This window comes from Trachurus trachurus, assembly GCF_905171665.1.
Source record: "Trachurus trachurus genome assembly, chromosome: 1".
NCBI classification, from domain to species: Eukaryota; Metazoa; Chordata; class Actinopteri; order Carangiformes; family Carangidae; genus Trachurus; species Trachurus trachurus.
Genome location: NC_139891.1, coordinates 27,419,625 through 27,443,385, shown reverse-complemented (window position 1 = coordinate 27,443,385; position 23,761 = coordinate 27,419,625). Strand labels below are relative to the sequence as shown.

General features: G+C 42.8%; 2 protein-coding genes across 3 annotated transcripts; both read left to right on the top strand.

The window, feature by feature from the left end:
• Positions 1-1,291: 1,291 nt before the first annotated feature.
• Positions 1,292-5,262, top strand: actb1 (actin, beta 1). Of its 2 annotated transcripts, XM_083976285.1 has the most exons (7): positions 1,292-1,394; positions 2,513-2,639; positions 2,759-2,998; positions 3,549-3,795; positions 3,898-4,089; positions 4,200-4,381; positions 4,595-5,262. In XM_083976285.1, exons 2-7 carry the CDS (start codon positions 2,517-2,519, stop codon positions 4,736-4,738), a joined length of 1,128 nt encoding a protein of 375 aa, XP_083832411.1. In that variant the 5' UTR covers positions 1,292-1,394; positions 2,513-2,516; the 3' UTR covers positions 4,739-5,262. The 2 variants fall into 2 exon arrangements, with proteins under 2 accessions (XP_083832411.1, XP_083832412.1); XM_083976286.1 differs by lacking the exons at positions 1,292-1,394; positions 2,513-2,639 and adding an exon at positions 3,166-3,212 and having other exon boundaries at positions 2,771-2,998.
• Positions 5,263-7,483: 2,221 nt separating this feature from the next.
• On the top strand, positions 7,484-21,836 carry fbxl18 (F-box and leucine-rich repeat protein 18). Its single transcript, XM_083974440.1, has 7 exons — positions 7,484-7,674; positions 10,110-10,307; positions 10,920-11,269; positions 12,414-12,549; positions 13,647-14,725; positions 15,628-15,846; positions 21,236-21,836. Exons 1-7 carry the CDS (start codon positions 7,621-7,623, stop codon positions 21,390-21,392), a joined length of 2,193 nt encoding a protein of 730 aa, XP_083830566.1. The 5' UTR covers positions 7,484-7,620; the 3' UTR covers positions 21,393-21,836.
• The last annotated feature ends 1,925 nt before the right edge of the window (positions 21,837-23,761 follow it).

Here is a 23,761-nt window from a genome sequence, read left to right as displayed (position 1 = left end):
GGTCTTTGTCCAGTGCCCTTATTGAGTTAAAACAGCACCCTTTACCCACCCACTTAGCCTCTGGTCAATTTATAAGATGGGCTTTTGTTTGAAGCTTTCCAAGCGGCGCGTGTGTTAAATTTTAAAAATAACTGCAGCATGTAATCTACAATTTCAGTTTAGAGAGTTACAGCGAGATAAACTCTGTGACATATCTGGGCGTGTGCTCAGCCAGGTGTGTTCATGCATACCTAAGTGAGTCATGTTCATGGATAATAATTTCACAACAGGCCTTGCAGTTTCTTCCTGTCACCAAATATAGGTATGTCGTGAAAATTACACACCTGCCTATTACGTCTCATTGACATAAGCAGGGGGTTAATCTGAGCCCAACGCTCACTTTAAGATTATCACACTAGTGGTGAGAGATAAGTGATTTACAACCTCATGGTGTTTGCTGTAAACATACCTCAGCTCAACCACACGTATCACTGTCACTTTGCTCTGCTTGAGTGTGTGTGTGTGTGTGTGTGTGATTTGTGTGTTTGTGTTATATACGCTGAGGGCAGACGTGTGAAGTGGGGTGTTGACAGTGCTGTCAGTGACCCTGAGACTGTAACCACCCCATGGCCTGCCGCTAGTCACCACAAGCACCCGTGATGAATGAGAAAAATTGTGCTTTGCAACAAATGCATCAGCAGGTTTCAGTGCAATCTAGAGCTCCCTTTTGTCCTTAAGTTATATTAAAAACAATTACAGGGATGTTTATCAATGTTCTGCCATTAGAAATCCCAGCAATGCACAAATAAAGAAGTAGCATGGGGTTTATTTAAACAAACATATCAGGGTTTGTGTAACCATTATGCTGCAGGCCTCTTATCATTCAGGATGATGGTGTGGAAATAAAATAAATATGAATTACGTCGAAAACAGAGAAGCATGTATATTTTATATGCTGCTCACTCATCATGCATTATGTTGTGTGTTTTTTCACTTGTTGCCCTTATATCTCACACTTATGTATCGCGGCCGTTGCTGCTACACAAAACCATAAAGAAAGAATGAATCACATGTTATATTGAACATTGAATAATCCCACATTGATCATCATATTGATAATGTACAGGCAAGTTTTCATGTCGCTTGCAATACCCCCCTTCCCCTCACCTCCTCCCTCGTCTTGTCAGAGCACAGACCTGTTATCTGCATGCGCCACACCCAGTGGACGCGGGAGAACCAATCAGAGCGCGCCGTGCGGAAAGTTTTCCTTTTATGGAGAGGGGCTGCAGCACGAGCTCTCATAAAACCCTGCAGTCGGCCGGCCTTCATTGCAGTGAAGTTCAGACACTAAACCTCCACGGAGTGTACCGCTCAGTCACAGTCCTTCCTTAAGCCGATAACCCTCCCTCACACAGGTAAGAACACTACTGCAGAACAAGAATTGAAGATGTATTTTTCTTTCCTTTTTGTGAAATGTCTTCTTTTATAACTGTTCATTTGTGTAGATTTTTGTCGCCGGTTAAGTTGCAACTGTGCAACACCTCAAGTTGAAAACAGCGATTGGAACTTTTAAAATTCGCTCGTTGTTTTGTCATTAGCTATATATTCCTTTTTTTCTCTTATGCACTTGTTACAATTTGAATAGAGGCTGTTGACGGTTACATTGTATTGTTTTAACGTGGTAGCCTATCTATCTGGTATGCTGTCGTTTATGTTGTAACATTCTGTTTGAAATATAACCCTTCTGCGTGCTGTCAGCGCTTCATCAATCAAACAAATCAGACTGCGTTTAAAAAGCTTGACCCCCACCGTCCTCTTCTCGTTTACATGTAAGCATCTACTTTGGCACGGTGTCGGGATTCTGATGTCTCCGGTTACACACACACACACACACACACACACACACACACGCACACACGCGACCAGATGATGATGATGACTAGCCTAAATGCAGGACTCAAACTTAAGCTTCGCTAATTGTAGATTCGATTGTCGAATTAACAGCTCTGCGGTAATTCGACAATCGAACGTCTTTCGAATGTCAGTTGTTGCACCTTGTTACCATGGTCACGACACATCGGTCTAGGCTACACCTGATGAGATGAGATGGGGAAGTTCATTCATTTCAACAGTTTAAAAGCGACTCTCTCTTTCTCTCTGTGTGTGTGAGGCGATATGAAAGTGGTTAATTTGGTTTCGGTGATGCTGATGCTCCTGCTGAAGGGAGTGGCCGCCCGCCGTCATTCAGTGTCATCTGAGGTTTAACGACACACGGTCTTCACGGGCCGGGCTGCCGCCGCTGTCTCTAAGCTGCTCTCACTTTTGCCTTATATGGCCATGGCCAGACCGAGGGAGAAACGGCCTTTGTTTCTCAGCTCTGGATTTGGACCGGGAGCTTGCGCCACTGCGACATCCAGCGTCCATCCTGCAAAATGACAAGGATTTAATCCACTTTAAACACTGAGCTGTCACAGAAGATCACTTTTTTTCTTTGTTTTAACATCCTGTCCCCTTTTCTCTCCTCTTTGTCCAGAAAAATGGAAGACGAAATCGCCGCCCTCGTTGTTGACAACGGATCTGGTATGTGCAAAGCTGGCTTTGCAGGAGATGATGCTCCACGTGCTGTGTTCCCCTCCATTGTTGGACGTCCCAGGCATCAGGTAAGCAGCAGCAGCATCCTATCAAATTTATTATACAGATCCACAACCTTTAATAACAGTTATTTGTACATTTATTTTAAGTTTGTTACAAAATGTGTAACCGCTTTCTTCCTCTCCAGGGTGTGATGGTTGGTATGGGCCAGAAAGACAGCTACGTTGGTGATGAGGCACAGAGCAAAAGGGGTATCCTGACCCTCAAGTACCCCATTGAGCACGGTATTGTCACCAACTGGGATGACATGGAGAAGATCTGGCATCACACCTTCTACAACGAGCTGAGAGTTGCCCCCGAGGAGCACCCAGTCCTGCTCACAGAGGCCCCCCTGAACCCCAAGGCCAACAGGGAAAAGATGACCCAGGTAACAATGGCTGACTGACACACTGACAACTCCAACCCCCCCTTCCCTCCCCTCCTCTAGTCAGGAAATCTCAGCTCACCTGCAAGAGCCCAACAGCAGGAAACTATGTCACTATCCAGGCTTTTCTTCCCCTCATTTCCATTTCCTCCTGCTCCTACAATCTCCAGGTTTCTTCTGTCCTGAGTTGATCTTTTCATCTCTGCGGATGCTTCAGGTCTCTATCGCTCTGCACTGTGATGCATCAGGAATGACTAGTTGCAGCATGGTCACTTGGCTTGTTTTCTGACCTGCTAAACTATATCTAACAAAACCGACTGCATGATGCAACAGATGATGATGGAAGAGCTAGTTACTGCACTTCCTGTTGTACAGTCAAAACGACCCAACTAAAGTACAGATTATTGTAATGACTGTTTTTTCTGGTGTTTTTATATACTCAAAACAAAACAGGCCAGTGTGCTGTGCTTTCACAATCTGACTGTACTAACCCATACCAGTTACTTTGACTCACTGGGTGACTCATCTCTCATATCCTCTCTCTCTCCTCCAGATCATGTTTGAGACCTTCAACACCCCTGCCATGTATGTGGCCATCCAGGCTGTGCTGTCCCTGTACGCCTCCGGTCGTACCACTGGTATTGTCATGGACTCTGGTGATGGTGTGACCCACACAGTGCCCATCTACGAAGGCTACGCCCTGCCCCACGCCATCCTCAGGTTGGACCTGGCTGGCAGAGACCTCACAGACTACCTCATGAAGATCCTGACTGAGAGGGGCTACAGCTTCACCACCACAGGTGAGCAGCACACGGATGCCAACTTCAAAGTGAGCTGATGTTTAAAGCAGAGGGGCAGATGAGCAAATATTTAAAATCTTTTCTTCTCCTTCTCCTCAACAGCCGAGCGTGAAATCGTGCGTGACATCAAGGAGAAGCTGTGTTACGTTGCACTGGACTTTGAGCAAGAGATGGGAACCGCTGCCTCCTCCTCATCCCTGGAGAAGAGCTACGAGCTGCCCGACGGACAGGTCATCACCATCGGGAATGAGAGGTTCCGTTGCCCCGAGGCCCTCTTCCAGCCCTCTTTCCTCGGTAAGTAACACCATGGAGCTACTAACTTCATGGATAGTGTTGAGTGAAATGACTTCATCTGAAAACACAAACAAGACACTTAAATTTTCCTTTACACCCTCTGTGAACAGGCATGGAGTCTTGCGGTATCCATGAAACCACCTTCAACAGCATCATGAAGTGTGACGTCGACATCCGTAAGGACCTGTACGCCAACACCGTGCTGTCCGGCGGTACCACCATGTACCCTGGCATTGCTGACCGTATGCAGAAGGAAATCACTGCCCTGGCACCCACCACCATGAAGATCAAGGTAAAACTCCTCATCAGTCACTCTTCCTCCTCCTCCCTGAGGCAATGATGCAAAAAGTGTTCCAGAAAGCTCTTTATGCCTCTACTGCCCCCGGTGGACAAACACTGTCATTACAATATTGCATCTTTATGACTTTGACCTTCAACAAGATACACAAATGTTAGTAAATGAACTACAGTATCTTAATACATCTCTTCTCTTTCTTCAACACAGATCATCGCTCCTCCAGAGAGGAAATACTCCGTATGGATCGGAGGGTCCATCCTGGCCTCCCTGTCCACCTTCCAGCAGATGTGGATCAGCAAGCAGGAGTACGATGAGTCCGGCCCCAGCATCGTCCACAGGAAGTGCTTCTAAACAGACTTTGTCAGTCCCCCACCTCCCAAAACACACACTGCTACAAACCCAAACGACTGGCTCTGCATACATGCCTACACCAACACACTGGTGTATGCTGAGCCCACAACACCTCTTCCCCCATTTCCCTCATCACTATGGCTATGGCACCATGCCCCCTGATGGGGAGAAACTCTGCCGGAAGTACAGAGCGTCCCAGGCGGTGTGAATGTGAGGAACATGATGTCCATTGTCGTGTTTGTGTAGGTCATTCCAGATGTCTTTGTTCACCACCTTATTTGCCTCTATGAAGGTTTATTCTCTGGTGGGCCCACTGCCCAACAGACCTGTAGTATTGCTTAATATGTAAATTATGTAATCTGAAACTTGTTTTGTTTTTTGTACTTTCAGCCTTAAAACGATACTTGGTCCAGTTTGTTTTTGTCATTATGCAAAAGACAAAGCTTCTACCTTATCAGAAGGTTTGTGCATTGGGCTTCAAGCCTCTGGTGTACACAACAACCCAATAAAGCGCACATGTCTGAGATTCCAGTCTGATTTACTTGGTCTTTATCTTCCTATTTGTTGGTATTCATGGAGGTTAGACACCTGTTGCATAACACATTAAAGTACAGCGCCTAAGTATAAATGTCAATTTGCAATATCAAGCCTTTTTCACAGGATATACATGGCCGAATATCTCTCTTATTTTCAAGCTCATTATCTGTATTAGTCAACAGACACAAGTAATAGCTGTACGAAGTTTATTCATTAACATAAACTGGTCTTTCTTGTAAGATTCAAGTTACAGGCTTGTTACTTGGCACATTTATGACAAGCTGGTAAAGCTTAACATAAAGGAAACGCAGGTTAAGCGTGGCGTTGCTGCTTCACACTGACAGCTTGGCTCTCCTTGCATGACATAACCAGAGCATATCGCAGCATGTGTGATTACAAAATCGTGTTTATGATATTGTGATGTAATTGCAAACGCAAGTAATCATAGGATATACCACAGCAAATTACATGTTACTGTGAGCTTCAATTCAGTCTTTAATTATTGTACCGTATATACTGGATAATGCACTCCATTGTTAATATTGTAAACACCCCGGGCAACGTTTAGCTCACAGTAGAGCTGCCACCCCACATTGAAGCTATAGTCCTCACTGCAGGCGGCCCTGGTTCCAATCCTGCATCAGACGGCCCTTTCCTGCATGTCACTCCCCCTCTCTGCCTCCCCATTTCCTGTCTCTCTCGACTATGTTATCAATAAAAGGCATTAAAAGCCCCCCACCCACCCAAAAAAATATATATATTATTCTAAACACCTGTGCATTTACTCTCTAAGCCCTGAGCCTGAAATGTGACCAGGTTCCCAGTGAGGTGTTGTCAAAGAGCTGAATCCCACCAGTTCCTCGGTGGCTCAATGATGTAATGAACCTGCAGTTTATCAAAGGCTTCAACAGCATATGTTTTCAAAGGATGTTTGAATAATACTTGTCTTTAAAAAAAAAAAAAAAGAAGTAGAAGGGGAAAAACTTTTTTTTTGTTATACTGCCATCTTGTGGACAGACATCTGAATTAGTGTGAGTGATAATCATTGAGCATTTTAAATTGGTACTGATGTTGTAGAATCAACAAGGTAAAATACCATATATGTTCAATATGTGATTTTTTTTTTTTTTTTAAGTCTCACTAATTCGACTTCATCACAACTTCATATTAAGTGATTATTCACTGATTATTCACCACTGACATTTTAGAACCTTTTATTGTCCACCTGTTGCTGAATTTTATTACAGGCAGATGAATGGTATTATATCCTATGTTTGTATTTATCTAGAGGACTGATAGACTAATTCAGAGCTGTCTTGTTTTGTCAGTTTCAATTGTTGTTGTTCTGTCAGAGTTATCTTGTCAGTTAGGCCTATTTTACTTTTTTTTTTAAATAGGTCAATGTCTGTGTTGTCTAGTAGTGTCAATGTGTATTCCTTTATTGTCACTATGTAATTTGTGTGGATGCCTGGAAGAATAGCAGGTGTAATGCAGAAGCAAATGGGGATCTTAATAAACAAACAAACCTTAGAATATTAAAAACTGGCCTAATGACGTGTGCACGGTCTATTCTGAGGTGTTGGAAAGAGCCTCAAGCTCCCACACTGAGTTTGTGGAGAACCCAGATGATGGGGACTGTGGCGTACGAGAAGAAGACGAGAAGTTTAAAATGCAAAAATGACATGACAAAAGAAAAGTGGGATAGTTTTGGTGGACATGTGTTGAGTCACCTACCTGCTTGCCTGCCTGTCTTGTTTTTGTTTTATTAATTTTCATAACCTCAATTTTGTTTGTTTTGTCTGTTTGTACATTTGTCTGTTTATTTGTAATGAAAATATAATTTTAAAAAAACAACAACTTTGAATTATAAAACAAACATAATCTACTCAACCAGCTGGTGGCTAAATTTGATTTTGGCAAAGAAAAATCTAAATAAACATGTTAAAATCACAAATCTTGCAGCAAAATGGAAATCATAAATGCTTTAAATAGTAACTTTAGCTAACAAAAAAATAATAATTAACAAACATTTCCCGAAAAACAAAAAGTTAGTGGGGGAAAAAAATGTTTTATTCAAAAACAAAACAAAACAAAACAAAAACATCTCCACGGTCTTCGGCTTGCTTCAGACTGTGAAACGACCGGAAGTGCGTCCGTCGCTGTAAAACCCTCCGTCGTCGTTGCGGTGCAGCAGTAAAAACGGTCCGTCCTCCTGGCACCGGTGGTCGGCGGTGGGTTTTTTACTGCAGAGCGGCTCCGTGGTGGAAACATGAAGCTCCGGTAGACAGACAGACACAGACAGCAGGATGATGAGCACTTGAAAAAAAAAAAAACCCTGTGTGATCATGAGCGCGGTACTGAGAGGCATTTCAGAGGACATGGACCGACAGATCGTGCAGGTTGGTGGCCGACAGACCCTCAACAAACCCCGGTGATGTTTCCTTCCCCGGTGCCGCTGAGCTGAGCTGAGCTGAGCTGAGCTGAGCTGAGCTGAAGTGTTAGCTAACGAACAGACTTCACTCACATTTCACTTTTACTTGTTCCTCCTCCTCCATGTTTGGTTAAAACGCAACCGACAGAGCTGAGAGAGAGATGACAACCGGTGTCAGTGTCTGTTTTTACAACATCACAGCTACGTCGACCTGTTAATGTGAACAGTTCAGTGGTAAATCAGTGGACAGAGACAGACAGAGACACTGAAGCTAGTTGTTGAAGTGCTAATTATATATTTGATCATGTCTGTGCAAATCTCTGGATACAAAAGGCTGAATCCTTATAACATTCATATCTTTACTTTGTAATCAGTTATTTAAAAAAACAAACAATCTTAACTTTCTTTAGGGTTGCCTGCATGAATTTTAATGTGTCATCATACACCAGTTAAGGTGCTCAACCTATACAGGCTTACAAGACGCAGATTTCATACTCATAGCCAGCAAACATAATCAGCAGAGTACAAACAAACAGACAAAACAATTTTATTTCCAAGCATTTTTTAATGGAAGTACTGTAGCTATACTAAAAACCTCTTCTCATCATCAGTCCTAAACAACTCAGGCTCCACACACTGCATTTTCTGAAATAAAAACTGCCTGGCTGCGTCTTATAATGGACAATGAAACAAGAAATTAAGTTCATCCTCAATCACATTTACAGTAGATGACATACAGTACAGCAACTACCATTTTCATTGTGTGATTTTTAACACTTTATTTGTAATTTTTCCGAATATAATCTAAAACAATCATATTCTCTGTTTTACAAATAACCATAGAAAAACAATCCTGACAATAAACAAAGACAATGTGATTATTTTTTAGATAAACTAAATTTCCATCCTTTCGTCTCCCACTTTTGTTTATAACGTACCAGAAAATTGTGCAAAATGCAGTTAATAATTTCCTGTCCTCAAATGTCTCGTCTCGTCTTGTCTGACCCACCGCCCAAATCCAAAGACATCCAGGTTACTATTGTGTTTGACAAGGAAAAGCTTTATTTTCTCAGAAAAACGACTAAAAACCATTCAATTATCAATGTTGTTGTTATAATAAAGCTGAATAATATCAGGCCAACTGATCGATTGATTGGTGCAGCTCTGATACAGCCTTGATAGCAGACAATGTCAGTTACAGTTTACAGATCAAATGACCAGTCTGAGACTGACTCGGCAGATTAAATACTTAACAAATGAAGTGATAATAAGGCAAAAGTTATTTATAAAATGCAGTGGATAGAGACAGACAGACACTGAAGCTAGTTGTTGTACTGCTAATATTCTTACGTCTGTGCAAATCTCTGGATACAAGAGGCTGAATCCTTATAACATTCATATCTTTACTTTGTAATCAGCTCATTTTTTCTTAACTTACAGTAGTAACCGTTTTCTGTAGGGCTGCAAACAACCACCATTTTCATTATCAGTAATGTGATTATTTCTTAGATGTAAATTTCCATCCTTTCTTCTCCCGCTTTTGTTACTTTGTAACATACCAAAAAATAGTGCAAAATGCAGTTAATAATTTCCTGTCTTCAAATGCCTTGTCCAAATCCAAAGATATTCAGTTTTCTATTGTGTGTTTGACAATGAAAAGCTTTATTTGAGGAGCCAGTAACGGCAAATATGTAACATTTTCTCAGAAAAACGACTAAAAACCATTCGATTATACAAGATACAAGGTACTTTATTTGTCACATGCATAGTTAGCCTATAGTGTACACTTACAACAAGCAGTGAAATGAAATCCTGACCACACCCCCCACCCAGACTGTGCTGTCACTTGAGTAAAAACTAAGTAAAAAAATTAAGAAAATATAAATTACGAATTTAAAAATATAGGTAACAACTAGAGAGTTAGGAAATGATTAAATACGCCTACAAGTTTAAAAGTGCAAATCGAAGGGCATAAAGTGCAAAAGGTTAAAAGGGTCCTCATGGCATGTTTTGATTCAGGAGCCTGACAGCCTGTGGATAAAAACGATTGATTGATTGATTGATTGATTGATTGATTGATTGATTGATTGATTGATTGATTGATTGATTGATTGATTGATTGATTGATTGATTGATTGATTGATTGGTGCAGCTCTGATACAGCCTTGATAGCAGACCATTTCATTTACAGATCAAATGACCAGTCTGAGGCTGACTCAGTAGATTAAAATAACCTGATAACAAGGCAAACGTTATTTATTTATTACCTAACACAACATCCAGAGATTTAAATATATAGAGAGAAGTCATTAAACATGACGAGGCAAAATCATATATTGTGATCATCTTTGTCATTCCTGTCTAAAAAGGCTGAGTGAATGAACGTGTCTCTGTTTGTGTCAGGCCGTTTGCGATGAGGACACGATGTCGTCGGCCTCGGTGGGAATGTCGGATCTGTCCGATGAGATCCTGCTGTGCATCCTCCGCCACGTCCCGGTGTGTGACCTGCTGCTGAACGTGGCCAACGTCTGCCACAAGCTGCAGACGCTGTGTCACGATAAGACCCTGCTCACGCACGTCAGCCTGTCTGAGGAGTATCTGGTAAAGCTACTGAGAAGAAACCCTTTTTGTCCTTTTATGTATTAAACCTGAAGTTCTTTGCATTTGTAGCAAAATGAGTAATATGTCATCACTATTTAATGTTTATTATATATACTCACTACTATTATTACCTGCATTATTGTATGCCCTATTATTATTCTAGCCATATATAGCAGTGCAAGTGGTTAATTAATATTTTTAGCCCTAATTTTGTAACATAGCTTATATTAGATATGACTACCAGAATCAAGCACTTTAGTGACTGTAAGCATTTTATCTCGTACTCGAGACACGGTTGCACTTTTGCATTATTGTTGTAATATTGTATTGTATTTGTATTGTTATTTTAAGAACTGAACTGTAAACTGAATGCTGCTATTTTATAACTGTGATAACATGTTTTTATTGTAATATGAATTGTATTTTACTCCAGGGAACATCTGTAAATGGGACAACAGATGGAAATCACCCTGTGGCTAAAATCTGGCTCGTTTACAATTCTGTATCACACAGTCTTGTTCATGAACTTGCACTGTCCCACCCAAATACAATTGAGTTGAATTGAATTTGTTTGGAATATTTTAACATATTTTGTTCTTGTCATCCCTCCAGGCTGACGATCCTACGGTGCAGCGTGTTTTGAAGCAGCTCGCCAATCGTGTGCAGTCCCTGAGCCTGAACGGCTGCTACTGGCTGTCCGGCTCCACGGTGGACCACCTGGCCCGCTGCAGGGCGGTGACGCACCTCGACGTCACCGGCTGTCGCCTCACCTCCATCCGTCTGTCCCGTCTCCTCTCCTCCCTCACGTTGCTCCGAACGCTCGCTTTCGACGTGACGCCAGGCTTCAACTCTGCTCAGCTCAGCTCGGAGGCGGTGGGTTCGCTGAGCCGCCTGTCGGAGCTCAGGCAGACTCTGCTGACACCGAGTTACGGCGTGGTGCCGTGCTGCGCCCAGCTACGCAAGTAAGGAGCTGTCATATTGCTGAGATTTCACACAGTGTATTGTTTTTTTCCTTTTATACATTTTTATTATCAAGAAACCAGCTGGACCATTCGTGCACCATGTATGTCAGTAGTTTTATGAGTGTATTTGGTCCTAAATCAAATTTAAAGTCTGACTTGATGTTAAGACAAAGTGATAACAATTCATCCTGAAGGGAACATGAACGTCTGTACCAAATTTCCTGACGATCCATCTCATAGTTGTGGATGCATTTTCATTGAGAAGTACAAATGTGTCACCAAAGTCACTGGGATTCATCCTTCATGTACAAAATTTAAAGAGGAACTATGCAGGATTTTTAGCTTAAAGCAGAAGTAAGCGGAATATTTGTGTTAATATAAGTCTTAAATAGTTATATCTTCCGACAGCAATCACTTATATAGAGTGTTTGGTCTGAAACACGGGTCTGTCAGTCACTCTGCTCTGCTGTAAGCCGAGGAGAAAACTTTCCTTGTATTCTACAACCTTTATCCAATGAGGAGCGAGAACGGCATAAAGGGGCGGTCCTCTCTGTGTGTGCAGCCAAGGGATGCGCATGAATGTGGTGACGTAGGGACGAGGGCGGGGACTGCTAACTCCATCAGCTGACAGGAAGTTAGCCAAAACCACCGGATCGCTTACTTCTGCTTTAACTATGCTACATTTTTACCTTAATTAAACAGCTTCAGAGTGTTAGGGAGAAATTATGAGGTGATGCAGGAAATTCTTCTCTAACACGCAGTAATTGTGATGGTTTAATATATGACTTGTCCGAAAAACAACCTTGTAATATAAGAGCCTGGTGTCCCAGCTCTCGTCTCGGTGGCACCACAACACAAACGCGCCCCGTAACCTGTAATCTCTTGTTTATGACAGATAAGACTACACAAATATACACATCGTAATGCGTTTGTGATATCTAAAGTTATCCACCGCTCCATGGATTGCTTTCTCGCCGGCTTCGATGAAAACATGAAAAAAACAGCGGAGAAGCGACCGGACTTGCATAGTTCCCCTTTAATTCCAATCCATCCAATAGTTGTTGAGATATTTCAGTCCAGACAAACTTAAGTTTTAACATGGCTAACAATTTGAATATGTGTGTCTGTGTTTGTGCGTCTGTAGGCTGATGCTACAGTTTGACATCTCCGATGTGACCAGAGAAGGTGTGGGCGTGTCCTGTCAGCTGATGGTGGGTCAGAGCAGCGTGCCACATTACCAGCAGCTGGAGGAGTTCACCGCGAGGCTGGCACCAGGAGAGGTGAGCGCTGTGCATGCACTCGCACTATGTTCCCATACAGTTCACCTGCAGGATACACAGTTTACATGGACTTGAGTATCTCGGTTATGTTCATATTCGGGATACCGTGTTTGCATTAACATAGAGAAACCTGGTTATTCATATGCCCGTTTACATGATAAAGACCAGTATCCTGGTTTCTGACAATTGCATCTTATTTACGCAGGCACTTTTGGTGTGCTTTTTACAACACAAACCGCTGCAATTTTGTCAAAATGAGACCACTGTGGCTTCTTGTGGGTCTGCCACTTTTAAAATTTTAAAATCGAGTTGCAAATCATTCAGTTCTTTATTGAAAGACAAAGCTCTGTTTCCTCCTCACTCAAAAAGTATGAACGGCAGATAGTCGCCGCCAAATCAATGGCTACTGGATAACCAAAGTTGCCTGCACTCTTAAAAGCAGGGCACTTGTCAGTTAGTCTCTTAAAAAAATTAGTACCTCTTAATGCATTCAATCTATGGAATTATTTTAAAGTCTTTTGAAATAGGAAGATTGGGAATTTTAAAATGTTTTATCGTATTTTGTATCATGTATGACTGAGATTTTCTTTCCATTGACCATATAGGATAGCGTACACCTTTCTCAAATGTATTGCACTTGACTTGGTCTTTTTAGATGTGGAGACTGTGTTTTTGTATTGTCTCTCTGTGTTGTCTATTGTCTATTTGTGTCGTTCTATGTATCAGGCGTTTCCCTTGTATAGTAGTTTGTGGTCTGTGTTTTCTGTGTATTTTTAAATGTTATATGTTGGGACTGCAGATGGAAATTAGCTGTGAGCAAAATCTGGTGCAACCATCTCTTCATTTTCTGCAAATGATTAATATCATTGCACACTGTCCCTTAATAAACTAAATAAACTAAATTAAACTGTCAGAAACCGGGATAACACGTATACATGCTACAGTATCCCGTTTTCTTTCAGAGCTCTCCAGGTAGCAAAACTGGGTTTCCGTGTTTCTGAAATCGGGATATGATGTTTACATGCAAAAACACAAAAACGTGAAACTCAAATGATACAGTGTTTGTAACGAGGATGTCTGTGTGTGAACGTCCACAGGTAAACCAGACCCTGCTGCTTCTCTACCTGGCCGTGTTCAGTGTCCACGTTCCGAAGCGCCTCAGAGTTTTCCTGGTCTCCATCCCCGGTCCTAACCCCGCCCACTGGCCCGCCGCCCCCTCCCTGGCCCAGAGCCTGGGTCAGGGAGGCGACCTGGAGGCGCTGCAGCTTCCCCGGTCCTGGCTGGACCTGCTGTCGCTGAAGAGAGCGCTGGAGGGAAACAGCCCCAAGCACCTGAGCTTCAGCCGCTGCCCGGCGCTGTGGCCGCAGGTGTTCCAGTCGCTGCTGGAGGGCGGAGTCAGAGACGCCACGCAGCTGACCAGCCTCAACCTCAGCGGCATCAACCAGGTCCTCTACGCCGAGTGCAGGAACGTGGAGGATCGCCTGGTTCCCGAGACGATAAGCCGGCTGGCGGTCGGCTGCTGCAACATCAAACACCTGAACCTGATGCACACACACTACCACCACGAACACACGCCGGGGCTGAGCGGGGAAACGCACCTCTGCGCCAGTTTGGTCACATTCAGACACCTGCGCTCTCTCACGCTGCCCGCCTGCGCTCTGTCAGACGGCTTAAACACACATCACATCACCACCAACAACAACATGTCTCCCTCCTCCTTGTTCCTGGGGCTGAAGAAAGCTCCTCGCGTCGGACTCCAGATCTACAAGCCCGACACCGAGTCGTTGTCCCGGGACAGCACCTCGGGGCTCGCCCAGCTCTTAGCCGGCTGCTCCTTCTTAGAGACCCTCGAGCTCATCGGCCCGGGTTTCGTCTCCACGCTGCCTCGGCTCGAGCCCTGCACTCGTGCCAGCGTGGAGCCTCGCGGTATGTGCGCGTGGGCGCGAGGAGTGGGAGACGCGCACTTGGCCGCGCTGGAGGCTCTGCCTCGACTACGTCGTCTGACTCTGGCCGGGCTGCCCGGGGTCTTACGGGGGACGGGGCTGGTGCAGCTGGCCAGACAGTGCAGCGACCTACAGGTTTTGTCCATTGCTAACGTGGGATCATTAAAAACCATGAACTACACCCCGGCCTTGCTGGACGCACTCAAACACTGCTCACAGCTGCAGGAACTCAGGTTAGAAGGCACCTTTGTTTCTAATGTTTGAGCTAATATTTGAAGTAGCACTATACTTTGTTCGGCCACTAGATGGGGCCAGTGGTGCAGCGTGAAGAGATATAGACATCCTCATCCTCCTGCCATTCAGGAGGTGGTTAGGGTTAAGGGCTAAGCGCCGGGCAGGCTTGGTTATATTTTGTGTACAGATAGTTATGGCTCCCCTGCACCTATTTATTGCATATTTAAGTTTGTTTTATTACTATTATTACTGCTGTATTTGCGATGGTGCTACTTTAAATGTTAAAATTAGCTTTTCTCATGAAGAATCCATCATTATCTCTGAGAGATCTTTGTAATTTAGTTTTCTTAGTTTTCTGCATTATAAACACATAAGAATAAATATTTCAAGTAATCATTTGAACCAAAATATACAGCTCATATATTCAGACTGAAGCTTATAGTTGGATGTAGTCCTTTAGTTTTGCTGTTTGAAAAAAAGAAACTCTTAAACTCTTTTTATTTATGTTTTCAGTTCTTTTTTCAACAATAAAAAACAAAACAAACAAGCAAACAAAGAAAGGCAGAAGATAAGTGAACAGGCAGGTTGACGTAGGCCATGGGAAATGAAGTGATCATTCACACAGCCAATGAGTTACACATCAAATAATATGAAGCCCACCTTTCCTAGTATTTGTAACTGTTCAGCCTGTAGAGAGAAGGTCAGTTTTTCCATTTGCATTGTATTTTGTTAAAAATGGTGATCCAGTCATTCCTTGATGGCAGATTTATAATGGCCTTCTTGCTCGCAGCTAGTTTTGTTGTTTCTGTCCTGCAGGCTGAAACTCAACATGACATATAGACGAGTCTTTGCTAATTTTTTTTTGTTTTATTGTGTTGACACTTGTGTCTCTCCTTGTCAGGTTAGAGCAGCCCTACCTGAACGCCAACGCGTCTTTCTTCGAGGCTCTGTCGTCCTGCTCTCGTCTGCAGCGTCTCTGCCTCATCTCGCGCAGCGGCACCTTCGACCCGTCAGCCACAGAGGCCTTCATGGAGCGATGCCGCCACGTCGTCATGTGCCACATGTTCATGGGCGGCACCTTGGTGGCTTGTCGCACTCTGCAGAAAGCTCTGCTGGACAGGTCAGTACACGTGTGTGTGTGTGTGTGTGTGTGTGTGTGTGTGTGTGTGTGTGTAGGCACCAAATCTGTTCCTTATTAACTCCATTTCATGTGAAACCTTGTGAGCATGTAAGAAATTTAGCAATGAAAGAAGCATGCTTTTGAAAATTGAGATCGGCATCGGTAAACACACCTAAGACTGCTTTTTACGGGGTGGTGCGTGGCGCAGTGGTTAAAGCGGCCGCCCCATGTTGTGGCTACAGTCCTCAACGCAGGCGTCTCCGGTTCGAATCCCGCATCGGGCAGACCTTTTCTGCATGTCAATCCCCCTCTCTCTCCCTCCCCCTTTCCTGTCTATCTCACTGTGCTATCAAATAAAGGCGAAAAAGCCAAAAAATATACTTAAAAAAAGACTGCTTTTTACCATCTTCATTCACCACGCTATGAGATAATAACAGAACGTTATGAGTTGTTTTCGAGGTAAATACAGAGACTGCTTGCTGAAAAACTGCCTCCGATGGGAACCTGCATCAGCGGTTTTGCACGAATTTACCTCTAAAATAACTCATAACGTCCCGCTATTATCTCATAGCGTGGTGAATGTGCAGGTCACAACTTGTCCACCAGAGCATTTTGGAGTTGTTGGATTGTGTATTTGGTGAGTTTGATGAAGGAAACTAAGAAATCCCATGAGCATTGAAGAGTTCCAGTCCTTGAACTCGCGTGTTCGTTTGATGAAGTACGCAGGAGACTTTCAATTACAAAATTTTCCAAAATGTATTTTTAAAAGAATCACCTAGGAAAAGAGATGGTGTACAGAGCTCCTGACCAGACTAAGTTTCCCTGACCAACATGCCGCAGCAGCATCAGTTCACGAAGTCTGATGCTGTCTCCTGTCCCTGTCCGGTTTTATAGTTACTGATTACACAAATGCAAGATATGATGTAATTGATGTAATGTGCATTCTCATTGGCTGGAGTCCATACGCCATGACCTCGTGTCTGACCCCAATCTCATGCTTGGTGCTGATCAGCTGTTGATAGCTCCTATTAAACAATGGACAAGAGAGAGAGAAAAGGACAAAACATACAACCCCCTGCATTTGTCAGCTTTCCCCTGTGTCAGCTGAATATCACAGTTACACTAGGTACGAAGATCAGATATCCCAATTGTTTATCAAACAACCAGTACACTCAGTCCCTGTGTGTAACTGCTACTTCCCCTGTCATGTGTGTGTCATTCTCTGGGCTGTAAGAGCAAAACACAGTAATTACACCAATTATAGAAAGGTTGATTACATGCTTCGTTAGTAATCAGACTTTTAATCTCAGACTTTTCTGAGATCAACAAAACATGCCCTGTCACTCTGTAAACACCGTCACCATCTCATCCTCCTCCTCTCATTCCCCCTCCCCCAGAAGTGGCATCTGGTAGGGAAGACGAGGGACGTGTTTCTCCTCCATGGTGGCAGTGATGAGGTGGACACAGAGAAAACTAATACTGGGGACACAACAATACCCACCCAAAATCAACATACCTGTGACGGCAATCAGGGAGGGGATAACGGAGATCCCCAAGTTTCGTAATTTCCCAAACCAGTTATCAACTGTCAGTGAATGGATTGATGTCTGGCTGTGGCTGTTAGCCAATCCAACCACATGTTTTTTCAGGATAACCAGTAACCAATATCCTTACCTGTTAATTTGGCCAAGTCAATTTCAATAACCTTGTGTGTTTCTATTTCTGCCTCGGGTGATTGAGGTGCAGGTGTGGTCATGATTTCAATTGGTTCTGGTGTCAGTATATTAACTTTGTCAGTCCCATTGTGTCTATGCCGGATTGATCCACCCCCAGTGCTAACTACACTCAATTTTCGTCCGCGTGCCCACAGTGAGTCAGTTGTTTAGTTCGATGCCCCCATACTAGTGTAAGCCGGTGTCCTGTGGATTCTTACCCTTCTGATTGGTGTATTCTCGTTTTGGTCGAACCTGTACCTCGTCTCCGTGATCACCCCCTTTTTGTCCCGCCGTCTCCCATAACAAAAAAGGTAAAACAATTAAATAGCAATGCATGTAAAACCCCAAACATATCCCACTTCTCTGTCCCCATCTTGTAATGATATATTTAACCCTGTGAAACCCAAATATAGTAAAACCTAGAGAAAAAGAAAAGAAAAAAACTTTTTCAACCACTCAGATGTTGTAGGAGGCCTTTGAGGGTGAAAATGAAGTGTTTTCAAAAATGTTAGGAACATTCTGTAATATTGCAACAATTATAAAACACAAGCTCTATATAAAATCTACGGAAGATCGTCCACACTAATAATAATGTTCTTGGCAATGTAATAAACACAAAAAAAATATGTGAGGCATTCTACTATCTTAGATTTAGTCCACTAATGCCTGCTTTTCTCTGAGTGACCTTCTCTGCCTGAGAGGCCCTAATCTGCAGTTCTGCTATCTCTGCTGTAGTCAAGAGAGAGATGGGATCAGTGTTGTTAGTGTGAGCTTCACATTTACCCCCAGCAATTTGTTTAGTAACAACATGGTGTCCAAGAGAGCAGCAACCATCTATCTGCTCTCTGTGCAAATATTGACAGATTTGCCCTGTTTACTGTCCCCAGTTCACACGCCTCCGTCAAAGCCATCTTTAGAGGCTGAACCATTAATGAAAGATTAAAATCAGTATTTTCCGTAGGCACATCTCTCAAATTAGGCTGGGGGAGCAAACAGAAGTTTTAACCGCCACACAGTCATGTGGCTCGAGTGGATCAGGGATACTGCATGTGGGACTAGCAAGGTCAAATCGGTGTATCCCACAATGTAACGTGATGCCATAACTGCTTTCTCTGCAGCAGCTACTACCCTGAGGCAATGAGGCAGACCTGCATCCACAGCATCAAGTTCAGATGAAAAATAAGCCACAGGTTGTTGTCTTCCCTGTGATCTTGTAGTGGTCCAAGTGACAGAGTCCTAGTTTCTAGGCCTTCTCCATAAGCACTTGCTGCTGATGGTGCCTCTAATTCAGCATAATGAGCAACCCATTGTCTGCAATAGCTTGTCATGCCCAAACATGACATTACCTGTTTCTTTGTCACTGGTTTAGGAATTTTCTGTATCGCTTCAATTATTCTGGATGAGAGGGATTTTGCCCTCTGTTGAGATCACATGACCCAGAAACGTGACCTCTTTGGTAACAAACTTGTAATTTGGACAAGCTGTCTTTGTAGTCCTTGGGCCAGACCAGATAACGGTATCACTTGAGTGGGCAAAACCTTACCTATACTAGCCTTTTCATAGGAGCTGCTTTTTATATTTTTTTTGCATTTTGTTATTTTCCCCTATAGGCAGATTGTCACTAATTCCAAAAAGAACACAGACAGCCAATAACACATTAAAAGTCATTTAACACTCTTTTTGGACATCACACATCATGTCACAGGGGACCCCAACAATGGTCAAGTGAAACCAGTACCTTTGTAAACACATCCACACAGGTACTCTGGTGACCACTCCCACAGAGGTTAAATACCTGGGTCTTACTTCACTGTCTTTGTCTAGCTAGTGCGGACTAGTGAAACTTGTTGCGTCCGAACTGATGAAGCCCATTGGGTAAGAGGCGAAACGTCTTCCCAGACAAATACAAGTCCAGCTGCCTACGATTCAATTTGCCCAGAAAAGAACGATGACCTGGATGAATGAGAATATCACATCACACATCATAATTTTTTCATGGTCCTTCGAGCCGGAGCGAAAACCCATGCTGGAAAATGGACCGATGACCTGTTCAGCAACATGATGGGAGAGAGCAAGGAGAAAGGCCACAGTGGGAGAGTCCCAACAGGCACCATATGCATCCAACGACCCCCACTGCCCCCCCAATGTGAGAAAGCCCAGTCTGAACCTAACCTATCTGAATCAGCACCTGTACCTGCTCTGAACCCCAGAACGGTTTCCCAGTCTGCCCAGCCATTTGCTTATCACTCAAGCAGAATTGTCCCATATCTATTCCATTACATGCCCCCCCAGTCTGCACAGCAACCTCAAGCTCAAGGTGCTGTGTTTCAGCCAGTTCCACTTTCATATGCCCCACACTTTACTGGAGCTTTCCCCCTGCTAATCCGAGCTTCTCTTTACCTGTGGCTCCTGTGCAGCAAACTATGGGCTCCAGGTTTTCAACATGAGTAGAGGGATCTTCATTCCCATATTTCAGCCATGATGACCTTTATGGGTTTATACTGTTGAAGATGGCTCTGACTAACTTGTTGCCAACAGAGGAACCACAACTGTACAAATTTCATTTCTTATTGGATCAATTACAGCTCCTCTCTGCCTGCCATATTGCCCTTTCCTATGCACATGATCCACAACCATTCACTATAGCATTAGCAGCCTTAGAGTGACAGTATGGTCAACCACACCAGCTGACCCTGAGGGAGATGCAGACTATTTTAAATCTTCCTAGAGTAACCTGTGGAGATGATGCAGGCTTTCAGAATTTTGCAGAGTGAGATCATTGGTGGAAATGTTACAATCAAGAGAACGCATCGTCTCAAAACTGAAAACGGAGAATTCTGTGTACTTGTGATCTCCCAAATTCATTGTTATTTGCATTCTTGGTATTGAGAATTTAACGTTGTTAAAGTGAGACTCTCTAATAAGGACAAAACCTTTGATACGTGTGTGTGTGTGTGTGTGTGTGTGTGTGTGTGTGTGTGTGTGTGTGTGTGTGTGTGTGTGTGTGTGTGTGTGTGTGTGTGTGTGTGTGTGTGTGTGTGTGTGTGTGTGTGTGTGTGTGTGTGTGTGTGTGTGTGTGTGTGTGTGTGTGTGTGTGTGTGTGTGTGTGTGTGTGTGTGTGTGTGTGTGTGTGTGTGTGTGGGTGGGTGTGTGTGGGTGTGGGTGTGTGGGTGTGTGTGTGGGTGGGTGGGTGGGTGGGTGGGTGGGGTAAAATACCCAACCCTCCCTCACTGAGAGCAGATAAGAAAGAGCAAAGTAAACAGTGAGGAGTCTGTGCGCGCTGTTTGGCTTTAGGCATTATGGTCATACTCCTCCCTACCACACAAACTCAGGTCTGCTGCAACAACAGTATCTTCTTTTAAAAGCAGACTAAAAACATTTCTTTTCTCACAAGCTTTTAGTTTTTAATTGTTTTTGATTTGCAACATTTCCTTCTTTTTGTCTTTTTTGTGCTTTTATATGTATGTAAATTTCCCTACTGTGGGACAAATAAAGGAATCTTAACTTAATTTTACATGTATTCCTTATGTAATGTTGTGCTCTGTTTTGTTTTCGTTAAGCACATTGAATTTGCGCTTGTCGCATGAAATGTGCTATATAAATAAAGTTGTATCCATCTGCCATTCGATTGTGAGACTAAGTTTTCCCCGGTGTCGTCTCTCTCTCCCTGTCAGATTTTCAGTGGAGCGCTCGGCCCTGAGTGTCGTCATCTATCCTCTGCAGCACGAGGACCTGCCTTCAGTCATCAGAGATATCCCACTAACACTGCTGGATCGGATCACGTTGTTCCAGAGCCACGTGGCCCAACCACCACATTTGTCGCCGTTGTGACATCACCAGAACGCTTCTGCCTGATTGGTGCTCCGCTGCTGAGGTGCTCAGACTGTATGTTTGTTTTTTTTTTGCAGCAAAAGAAAATCATGAATGAAAGAGACCCAACTGTCATCTGCACTCTGATTTATTATTGTGTGATCTGTTACAACGACATCGGTTACAACAACTCACCAGTAAAGCTTGTTTACATTTACGTGACTCGGTAATCGTGGTCGACAAAGGGAACTTTACTTGAGCTCGCCTCCATAAGGAAGTCAGAAGACAGAGTCGGCTACGGGCTGATGCTCTGGAGCTGGAGGGGATTTTTAGTCTCTTGTTTCACAACGTTTCGTATTTGGTAGCACACGGTCCTATATTCTCGCTTCTCAGTCGAAAATCACTTCTGCTATTTTGAAAATAAGTGCCAAAAATATAAATTAAAGGATGTATTTGTTCTGAAACTTTGATGATGTAATAAAATCCATATAAATTACTTTAGATTCTTGTCTGCGTACCAACACCAGTAATGACGTGGTTGTGCTGTGGCCCAGTCTCCACAACTATATGAAATAAGTAATAGTAATAACGAGTCTCACAAGTAATCTCACACACATACAGGACAACCATTTTATATAATGTAAACACTAACATTTTAATGTTCCCTTGTGATGTGGTAGAATGCAATGTACATTAATACAATATGAATAATCTACCAACAACCACCACCACCCAGTCCTACCAGATCTGAACCCTAACCCAGCAACCTTGGATCCAGAGGAGCAATTTAAGGATGAGATGCAGTTAACAAAACAGGACAAGTGAAGTGCAGGTAAAACATGTTAAATTGCATTTACATTGCCTCAGGATGATGATAATTCTATATTATTTTAAAGTGTTTATCCATAAGCAGATATAGTTGTGGTTTTAAGAACATCATTTAAGATCATCTCAATGATTTTTTAACACATTTAAGTTTAGCAGAAAGTGTTCACCATCTTACTACAGTGTGTTTTGATGCTTATGTTTGCTAATGATTACAACACATTATGTTATAACACACATAATAGTGATAAAGCAAATATTGGAAAAACAAAAAACAAAATTGACTTGATCATGGCACATGAGAAGTTCAATGATCACCAAAGTCTGACTGACCCAACAGGTGGTGATGCCATTATACAGTACAATACAAATCAACTGTAAATAAATTAAAACAATTATTGTCTGTTTAAATTCTCATTTGTCCAGGTCAAAGGCATCTCTAGGCAATTGAATCAAGTCAACTGGACTTAGTTTTGGTTTTTTAAATATGGTGAACTGTCCCTGATCACAGGAATCTCAGGGAGCTTAAAAGCCCCAGGATCACTGTAAAATTTAAAGTGCAGCCATTTCATATAAACCTTCATTTTGTAGATGGGTGGTATGTCCAGTCCTAATTCTCATTTGTACTTTTATTGTCTGAGTTTACAAACATGTACTGTGTGTTGAGCACGATGAACTTGGACCCTACTAATGCTGGTTTGGTTTTAAATAGGTTTAAACACTCAGAAACCATTTATTGGCTTAAGAAAGACATCACAAAATATCTAATGATACATCGTAGGCAGCAGGATGACTGAATAATTTTGATTGATGAATCAGAATCAACAGTCTTTTTGTATGACAAAGGCTCAAACTGGCCCCACTATCCAGTAAACAAGACAACTATCTCTCCTAAACATGGCTCCATACTCTGAATTTAAGTTAAAAACACATTATGATTCTGAGTATGGACCTAAACTACACATGCAAATTATTATTACCAACTCTTTGTTATACTCAATTGAATTGTGTGATCTAAAAGCTGAGTGGTCATTGGGTTCATTGTGTAATCAAAGGACCTGATTTCACACTTAATTAAACCAAAGATAAGCCATGAAAGGTACCACCCAGAATGCATTTCTTTTTTCTTTTTTTTATTTATTAGGTGATACATTTACAGGACAAGTGGGGAACCAACACAAACAGGGAAGGACATAGAAAACAACTAATTACAAGGATTGACAGGACAAATTAGACAAAATAAGGAAGACAAGAGCTGTGGTTCGTGATGCTGTAACATATTGTAGTGGAAGGTGCATATGTATGTGAGTATGTGTGTGTGTTGTTCTGTGTGTGCCTATGAGCATTGATGAGTATGTGTTGGGGATTGGGCTGAGGTTGAGCTGGAATGATTGAATAAAGCATGAAAAAGAAAGAAGGGTGAAAGAAAAAATAAACGAGGGAGAGGAAAATAAATAAAAATAAAGATAATAATTCTTCCTCTTCTCTTTCGCACCCACACCTCCCTCTCCTCCTTGGCGCTCTGTACCGAATTAACACAGGGGATTCCTCCTCTCCGGCCATTT

Coding starts and splice junctions, on each gene's coding strand:
- fbxl18 (XM_083974440.1), top strand. CDS start 7,621: ATGAGCGCGGTACTGAGAGGCATTTCAGAGGACATGGACCGACAGATC. Junction 11,270..12,413: donor TGCTGCGCCCAGCTACGCAA/GTAAGGAGCTGT, acceptor GTGCGTCTGTAG/GCTGATGCTACAGTTTGACA. Junction 12,550..13,646: donor CGAGGCTGGCACCAGGAGAG/GTGAGCGCTGTG, acceptor GAACGTCCACAG/GTAAACCAGACCCTGCTGCT.
- actb1 (XM_083976285.1), top strand. CDS start 2,517: ATGGAAGACGAAATCGCCGCCCTCGTTGTTGACAACGGATCTGGTATG. Junction 4,090..4,199: donor CTTCCAGCCCTCTTTCCTCG/GTAAGTAACACC, acceptor CTCTGTGAACAG/GCATGGAGTCTTGCGGTATC. Junction 4,382..4,594: donor CCACCACCATGAAGATCAAG/GTAAAACTCCTC, acceptor TCTTCAACACAG/ATCATCGCTCCTCCAGAGAG.